This window comes from Sinocyclocheilus grahami, unplaced genomic scaffold, assembly GCF_001515645.1.
Source record: "Sinocyclocheilus grahami isolate Dianchi unplaced genomic scaffold, SAMN03320097.WGS_v1.1 scaffold13.1, whole genome shotgun sequence".
Lineage (NCBI taxonomy): Eukaryota > Metazoa > Chordata > Actinopteri > Cypriniformes > Cyprinidae > Sinocyclocheilus > Sinocyclocheilus grahami.
Window position 1 is genome coordinate 2,597,016 of NW_015505192.1, and position 8,743 is coordinate 2,605,758.

General features: G+C 37.8%; 1 protein-coding gene across 1 annotated transcript; it reads right to left on the reverse strand.

Annotated features, from left to right (window-relative positions):
- dnajc16 (DnaJ (Hsp40) homolog, subfamily C, member 16) lies at positions 1-8,743 on the reverse strand. Its single transcript, XM_016291150.1, has 13 exons — positions 8,634-8,743; positions 7,533-7,721; positions 7,369-7,435; positions 6,954-7,284; positions 3,972-4,156; positions 3,786-3,890; positions 3,544-3,702; positions 2,863-2,993; positions 2,609-2,786; positions 2,065-2,247; positions 1,840-1,916; positions 1,121-1,294; positions 1-1,044 (listed from the first exon to the last, which is right to left on the reverse strand). The coding sequence occupies exons 2-13, from the start codon at positions 7,700-7,702 to the stop codon at positions 636-638; spliced, it is 2,169 nt and encodes a 722-aa protein (XP_016146636.1). The 5' UTR covers positions 7,703-7,721; positions 8,634-8,743; the 3' UTR covers positions 1-635.

The following is an 8,743-nucleotide window of genomic DNA, read 5'->3' on the forward strand; positions in this document are numbered from 1 at the left end:
GTGGTAGTATATGTACTTTGGAAATATGCATTATCCAATGATTAATAAATGCTGCGAAAGCATTTAATTTACTGCATTGACTAAAGTTAACATACTGTATATAACCTTACTGTAAAGTGTTTGCAAAAAAGTTATAATATTGCACTTTCTAGATCAAGAGGGTTAAATTAAAGGGAGAGAAAAAAACATTCACAGCATTGTCATGAGTAAACATAGGACTAAAAGTCTACAGTGATCATGTTTGTTATGCTACGTTATGTTTTTACTTGCAGCATGTTGCAATGTTATTCGTGGAGCGGAAATGTTTAAAATCGAAAGCTAGGCTAGCTGTATTGATATTTTGGCTCTATTTTGAGCCTTTTGAAATAAATACCGAAGACCCAAACTGACTGTAAAGCCCTCCATTAGAGCAGCTCAAGAAAACATTTCCAAGAAGTCAGCATCAGTGTCGATTCAAGTACTTCAAACACTTTCCTTTCCTCCGCAATGCAAAACTAAAGACGCTTCTTCAAAGTCTTACATATAATCGTCTCGTGAGCATCTGGCTCTGAGCAGCATCAAGCCTGGTTTCTCTGAGGCCTTCAGTGCTTCTAATCCAGCTGCTCTAGCAAAAGCATGTTACCTTCAATGAGGCTTCATTTATTGACAGTGATCTTGTCCAGACCGGGCCAGGATGGGACGTAGTACCGGGGCAGCGTCCCTTCCATCAGTCGCTCTATCCAGAGTCCGAGTCGATCCAGTTTGTGGTGGATCTGAAGACTTGTGGACCGAGAGCGTGTCATGCCCTTCCTGTACCGGGAACCTCCTCCTTCCTCTTCCGGCTTGCTATCCAAATCTTCACCTGTGTAGACTGGCTTGAAAAGGCACAGGTATTTCTTATGGCCATTGAGGGCTAGAACATAGCCTGTGTAGTCTACTTTGCGGATGCCCACTTCTTCCTCATCTGTGTCGATCTGCATGGCGTCCTGAGCATATTCCAACACGGCCGCCATCCATTCGCTGTGTTTATCCACATTTAGGAAGGAGAAGTGCAACGTCAAACTCCTACGAGGAAGAGGAAACATTATATATCTTTTTTAGACATCGTGACTGCAGGGTACAGCGTGCAATGAGGGCTCACCCAGTGAACGAATAAACTTCCTTGGCAAATTTGCTGAGCAGGATGTTCTTTGTGGAATCAGTAAGTACCAGAACTACATTGATGTGACCCGGCCTCAACTTCACCAGGTTACTAGTGTATGTAATGTCGGTTAACTCTGTCACCTCCACAAAGTTTTTCTTTGGTGGGCGACTGCTGGGGGAAAAAAACATTTTTTTTAAATGAGAGTATATAATACTATAATAAATTAGGGATGCATCAATATAAAATAATTATTTGTTATTTATTTATTATTATTATTTTACGCTATTTTTATAGCTGATAACAAATGACTGATATTATTAAATTTGAAATTTTTATATTATTGTATATTTATTATAAATAAATTGTATAAATAATCTCAACATAAAATGAGCATGCACAAATAAATATCCAGTATTGTTTTAAAATAAAACTAATATCCAATAAATAAAATGGTACTGATACATTTGTGCATCATTAAAAGAGATGAAGGTCTGTGGAATTTATTTGTGACCCTGGAGCACAAAACCAGTCTTAAGTCGCTGGGGTATATTTGTAGCAATAGCCAAGAATCATATCAACTTGTGGAAAATAGGCATCCTATGACCCCTTTAACAGTTGTTGCCTTTCGCCACTAAGAGATATTTCGTAAAACCTGAATTAAAATCAGTAACAAACAGGGATAGAGCTTAGGGTCAATTGCCATTTTATTCACTTACCAGTTATTGTGAAGAAGATCATCGATAATTTCAGATAAGTAGTCATATGCTGTGTAAATCCATCTTATTAAAAACATCTAAAAACAAACAAATGTACAAAATTTAGCTCCAAAACACTATTTGGACATGAAACACAATCTAGAGCTCTACTGAAACAGGCATATAGGTCAGTGCTAATTTCCCAATTAAAGACACCCCGTGAAAAGCAAACCCTGAGAGACTCACTGAGGTGAACTCATTGTTGAGCTCTGGGAGAACAGCGTCACAGTTAAGGATGGAGGGATGCTTTTGCAGTCTTTCAAGTTCCTCCAGGAGCTTGTGTTTGTCTTCCTTACTGCCATTCCATCCTCCCAAAACTGGCTTATACAGAATCTTACCAGCTCCGTTACGCCTCTCCAGAATCACCACCTGCTCAATACACACAAAAGTCTCTTCGGGTTACACTCTAAAGTTCCACCAATAGTGGATTTTGCCAATTTCGATAACTTCAATGGGAAAACAAGCCAATTGAAGTCATTTTTATCATTGTCGGGAAGTGTGTTGCTGATTAAAAAAAACATATTGCTATAAAAACACATTCAAACACATAATTGCATATGCAAATATCATCATTAAACAAACATAAACAACACACAATGGGTTCTGGCCAAATTCCGAGGTCGGACCCCTCCCCTCGAACAGCACGCCAACTACGCATAACCTTTACTCTATTTATTATATGTAAGTGTGAACTTGTGAAACAAAAATGCAGGGAGAAGATAACATCTACCTGTGGTGGTGTGCTGTCTTTGTTCTTTAAGAGAACATCACATAGGGGCTGCTGACGTCGCTGGTAGACGTAAGCAAACCGAAGCACATCATTAGTGCTGGTAGAGGCTAGCGAGAGGAAGGCTTCATTCCCTGTTGCAAAGGACTCTTCCTCACCGGTGATGAGTAGAATGCAATATCTGTGGAAAAGACATTGCAGACTTTTGGAAATGACCCTTTAACATCAGATTACTGATTTTTACACAGCCATCTTACTTCCTACGACGATGGAACTGTTTGACAGGGCAAAGCTCATCAAATAGCTTCTGGTTTACCAGACGAGGAGCCAGGAGGAACTTGTTATTGGAGATGAAGTCATCTATTATCTGCTTCTTCATCCCTTTAGCCTGAGGAAGCAAATTGTTAATTGAAAGTCAAAGGTAAACATATTTATCTCTTCTCAAACATCTCATATGACCATGGTTTTCCAAGCAAGATTCTTCCGTCATTTGTTGGTCCTGGAACAACATTCCTGTCAAACACGCATATTAAAACAAATATGAACAACTAAAGCGAGATGTCACTGAAGCCCCAACCTGATTGGTTGTTGTTGTTTCAGGACCAATAAGGATGTTGATGCAGGACCTTCTAAGACCAGGATCCAGGACCCGCCTTATTACAAAATTAACAATGACTTACCCTGAAAATGTTTTGTAATAATTTAGAAAAATTTAATAAAAATCCAAATGGAACCAAAATGTAACACTTTATAAAAAAAAAACCAAATAACATAAATAAAAAGTTGCATACAAAATTAATCAAAGAATCCTCCAAATAGCACAACTTAATCTGAACATAAATAGGTGAAACATCAACTATACTTGTTGATTTTTGCCAGAAACAGACTTTATCCAATCAATACGGTCTACAGTACAGTAGTCAAGGGAACAGGTTTACCTGTATTATATCTGCAGGCTTCTCCACGTCCTCTTTGAAGACAAGCATGGTTGGCGCATAAGTATTGATGTTGAATTTTCTCAGCAGGTCAGTGGTTTCAGAAAGACCTTGATCAACGTATCCAAACTGCACATAATCCTTATAGGCAAATGCTGTAAGCTATTAGAAACAAACAAAAAAATTAAATCATTGGTGTATTGGCTGAACAATGGCAATTCTGGAGGTTACTAAGCAATCTCTACCTTATAAAGCAGAGGAACCGAAGGCACTTGGTCAAACAGGAGGACATGTGGCTTGTTCAGCTCATGCCAGCTCTTCAGAAACTCTTGGTTGTTCTTGTCTGTAACCTATAGACATCCATAAATGAGAAGTCTGTGACCAGAAGATATAAATATAGACATTGGGAATGCATGATGACGTTCACTAACCTTTTCAACTAGTCTCTGTGGCAGCAAATCTTCTATGAACTGCATCAGGTGGCCTTTAACAACAGCGTAATGGAAGAAAGCCACTTTTCCATTGACGACACCAAGAATGGATGGAGTCTGATGTGCACCCAAATGATTTGCTAAACGCCGCTCGTAACCAACATCAACCACACCAATTCCAATCCCTAGAGATGAGAAAATCAAATTCTTACATGGAGGAAGTCAACTTCACAAACTAATTTCAACCTAAGTAAGGTAAGGTCATATCACTAACTGGGACGTGACATGTAAGCATTTCTAATAATGATAATAATAATAATAATACATTTTATTTATAATGCGCTTTTCTCACACCCAAAACGCTACAACAATGTAAAAAAACAATTAAAATACAAAATACAATGATACAATATAAAACAGCAAAATAAATAAAATAAAAACCCTAATCAACAGCTTAATCATGATAAGCAATTTTAAAGAGGTGGGTTATCAACAGTTTCTTAAAAGTACTTAGTGTAGGAGCACTTCAAATATTAAAGGAAGCGCATTCCATAACCTCAGAGCAGCCCGAGAGAAGGCTCTCTGTCCCATAGTTTTTAATCTGGAGTGGGGCTGATAAAGAAGAGAATCAGCAGAGCGAAGAGGACGAGAAGGCATGTAAGGGGTATCTAAATCACAAACATAAGAAGGAGCCAATTCATGCACAGCTTTAAAGGTTAAAACAAGCGTTTTATACTCAATGCGTGATTGAACTGGAAGCCAGTGCAAGTTACAGAGGACACCACTGATGTGCTGCCGTGAGGCTGTGTGAGTGAGAACACGTGCTGCTGAGTTCTGAATATATTATAGCCGTTTGACAGAGTTTGCTGATAAACCAATGTAGAGAATTGCAGTAATCAATTCTTGAAGCATGGATGAGCCTTTGAGTATCAGGTGTAGAAAGGAAAGGCCTAATCCTAGCAATATTTCTGAGATGATAAAATGCTGATTTAGTAACACTCCTAATGTGAGTCACACCAAGGTTACGAGCTTGTATAGACAGCTGTACAGAGCTGTTATCCAGTGTCAGATTAAAACTGTTACATTTGAGGATGGCTGCTGGTGTGCCAATAAGAAGAACCTCAGTCTTAGAGCTATTTAATTTTAGAAAGTTGCGAAGCATCCATACTTTTATGTCCTGCAAACATTCAGAAAGGATTGCAGAACAAACTGTAACATCGGACTTTGAACTGATGTATATTTGGGTATCGTCAGCATAAAAATGATACCCAAGACCATGTTTTCTAATGATTTGCCCCAGAGGAAGCATATAAATGCTAAATAATATGGGCCCCAAAACAGAACCCTGAGGGACACCATATTGGACCTGACTAATATCTCATTTGTTATTTCCCAGAACAACAAACTGCGATCTATTTGTAAGCTAGGATCTGAACCAATTAAGCACAGTGCCAGAGATACCGAGCCAACTCTTTAGTCTATCAAGTAATATAGAGTGACATACTGTCAAATGCTGCACTCAGGTCTAACAAAACCAAAATGGTAGAGGCACCAGAGTCAGCTGAGACCAGGAGGTCGTTCATAACGCGAACCAAAGCGGTCTCAGTACTGTGCCCTGGCCTAAACCCAGATTGGAAAGGCTCTAAAAGGTTGTTTAATGACAAATGAGAATGTAAATGCGCCAAAACAACACGTTCCAGGACTTTAGCCAGAAAAGGAAGATTTGAAATGGGCCTGTAATTTGTTAGATCAGAGGTATCATATCCTGCCCTAAGCCCATTTGTATACCAAGGAGATGATTTCGTGAATGAGACACGTTCCTTCATAGGAGCAAGGATATCCAAGGTAGATGATAAAATGGAACTGTAGTCATCAACAGTATAACTTGTTGGATGCTCAGAAATCAGACGTGAGAAACTATCAGGATCAATATTCTTAACATTCCTAAACCTAATTACTCTCTTCTGATAAGATGATCATGTAGAAGAGACCGGTATATTAAAAGTAAGAAGCTTATGGTCACTAATACAAGTCTCATGGTTATCAAGCTGTTTGATGTCAACGCCAACAGAACACACCAGATCTAGTATGTGACCTTTGTTATGGGTAGGAAAATTAACATGCTGGGTTAAGTTAAAAAAATCAGAAAATCAACAATTCTAGAAAATAGAACGTACTCACCTAGAGTTTCCAATTCCTGCACTGTTTCTTTCCAGACTGGCTCGAAATGGATGCAGCTGAAACACCTGTCTGAGGTTATCTTGATCAAGTAAGGCCTCTTGAAGCTGTCAGGAACAACTTCATTGACATACTGTTTGAAATGCAACATGTACTTGCTGTTAGCAAAATCCCGGCCACCCTTATTGTTGAAGGGAAAGTCGAAGAAAGACTCATCAAAGTAGAAGTTGTCATGAAAGTGGCGGAAACCATGATGGCCACGTCCATACGGATGAGCGTTATCTGTTTGTCCATAGCGATCGTAGCTGGCTTTCTTCTCCTCGTTTGTTAAGATCTATGGAGTAACATGTAACAAGTTAATTTTAGCGTTACTTCTGACAACATGTGATCTGTTCAGAGTCTATATGAGCTGCAGTACCTCATAAGACTTTGTAATCTTGATGAACATGTCTTCTGCTTCAGGATTTTTGTTTTTATCAGGATGCCTGACAGGAGAAATGAAAGAGGACCATGGTGTGCCATTCTTATTTAGACAACATGAAATTACATCAATATTCTTAACATTCCTAAACCTAATTACTCTCTTCTGATAAGATGATCATGTAGAAGAGACCGGTATATTAAAAGTAAGAAGCTTATGGTCACTAATACAAGTCTCATGGTTATCAAGCTGTTTGATGTCAACGCCAACAGAACACACCAGATCTAGTATGTGACCTTTGTTATGGGTAGGAAAATTAACATGCTGGGTTAAGTTAAAAAAAATCAGAAAATCAACAATTCTAGAAAATAGAACGTACTCACCTAGAGTTTCCAATTCCTGCACTGTTTCTTTCCAGACTGGCTCGAAATGGATGCAGCTGAAACACCTGTCTGAGGTGATCTTGATCAAGTAAGGCCTCTTGAAGCTGTCAGGAACAACTTCATTGACATACTGTTTGAAATGCAACATGTACTTGCTGTTAGCAAAATCCCGGCCACCCTTATTGTTGAAGGGGAAGTCGAAGAAAGACTCATCAAAGTAGAAGTTGTCATGAAAGTGGCGGAAACCATGATGGCCACGTCCATACGGATGAGCGTTATCTGTTTGTCCATAGCGATCGTAGCTGGCTTTCTTCTCCTCGTTTGTTAAGATCTATGGAGTAACATGTAACAAGTTAATTTTAGCGTTACTTCTGACAACATGTGATCTGTTCAGAGTCTATATGAGCTGCAGTACCTCATAAGACTTTGTAATCTTGATGAACATGTCTTCTGCTTCAGGATTTTTGTTTTTATCAGGATGCCTGACAGGAGAAATGAAAGAGGACCATGGTGTGCCATTCTTATTTAGACAACATGAAATTACAGTAGTATTACAATTTACAAAAATAGCACTCTCACCATTCTTTGGCCAAGCGTTTGTACACTTTCTTGATTTCTGCTTGGCTTGCACTTCTAGTGACTCCGAGAACCTTATATGGATCAAATTCTGCAGTGCTTTCCACCGTAGCATCCATAAGGAGCACACAGACCATCATCACAGAGAGCAATACCACCACCATCCTCATCATGTGTTCTTCTACCCGAAGACTATCAAAGTAATGACATTATGGAGGAAATACTTAAAGAATGAATGCATATTTAATTATAAAAATAAATTAATATATGTAAAGTATATAAGTAAATTAATTTCTAATGAAAATAAATTGAACGAAATATGAAGGAACAATAGCTAAATAAACAAATAAATCTAAACATTTAATAATTTTATTTTTTACTAAATAAAAACTAACCATAAATACCAAAAATGTGAAGGGTAAATAGATAAATGTGTACATAAATGAAGGAATCAAATATATCCATTGTTACGTTTTTGGTATTTGAAATTTACTTCAATAAACTTCAAATATAAATATTAGATGAAAAATGTTGCCTTAACTGAAATAAGTTCAAACTATTAAATACAATTAAAAAAATTAAAATATAATAAAGGTATTAATAATAATTATAATAGTATATAAATAATTCAATTCTAACACTGAATATATCTATAAATAAAGAGTATTCCTAAGTATGGGTCTGGTTTTAATGTCATGTTTGGTCTTCAGTGTTATTATCTAACTGCCTTCGCCAGATGCCAAATAAAATAAAACCTAACAATCCTGACTGTTCAACGATATTAAAATCAAATATGTCCATTGCATATGCTGAAAGCTGCCATGCAAAATACTGAAGTTTTTCTTACGGATGTCAGTGACATGCTAGTCACGTTTGGACTATTACAGAAAACCCCGACATAAAGCGCATTCAATGACAAGAGAAAATAACCTTTAAATCCTGCTTTGAGGGCAATAATAAAGCAGGACATGCAGATAAAATGACATCTGACGATTGTGAAACACCCTTAGCTAGTCTGTTAGCCAACCTAGCTCATGCTTTTATCACGAATATGACATCAAAACGAGAGGAGACCATTACAACATGAATGGATTATGAATATACCGCTACTAATGGTGACAGAAGTTCATCCATCCATCTGAGTGACGCGTTCATAAACCATAATCATTGCGTATTAATATTAGCAGAGATTCACAGCGGCACAAACATCCCCT

What these genes read in the sequence shown, in the direction of transcription:
- dnajc16 (XM_016291150.1), bottom strand. Translation starts at nt 7,702, where the DNA reads ATGATGAGGATGGTGGTGGTATTGCTCTCTGTGATGATGGTCTGTGTG. An exon ending in AAACGCTTGGCCAAAGAATG is followed by an intron (nt 7,436 to 7,532) that starts GTGAGAGTGCTA and finishes TTCTCCTGTCAG; the next exon opens with GCATCCTGATAAAAACAAAA. An exon ending in CAGTTCCATCGTCGTAGGAA is followed by an intron (nt 2,787 to 2,862) that starts GTAAGATGGCTG and finishes TCTTTTCCACAG; the next exon opens with ATATTGCATTCTACTCATCA.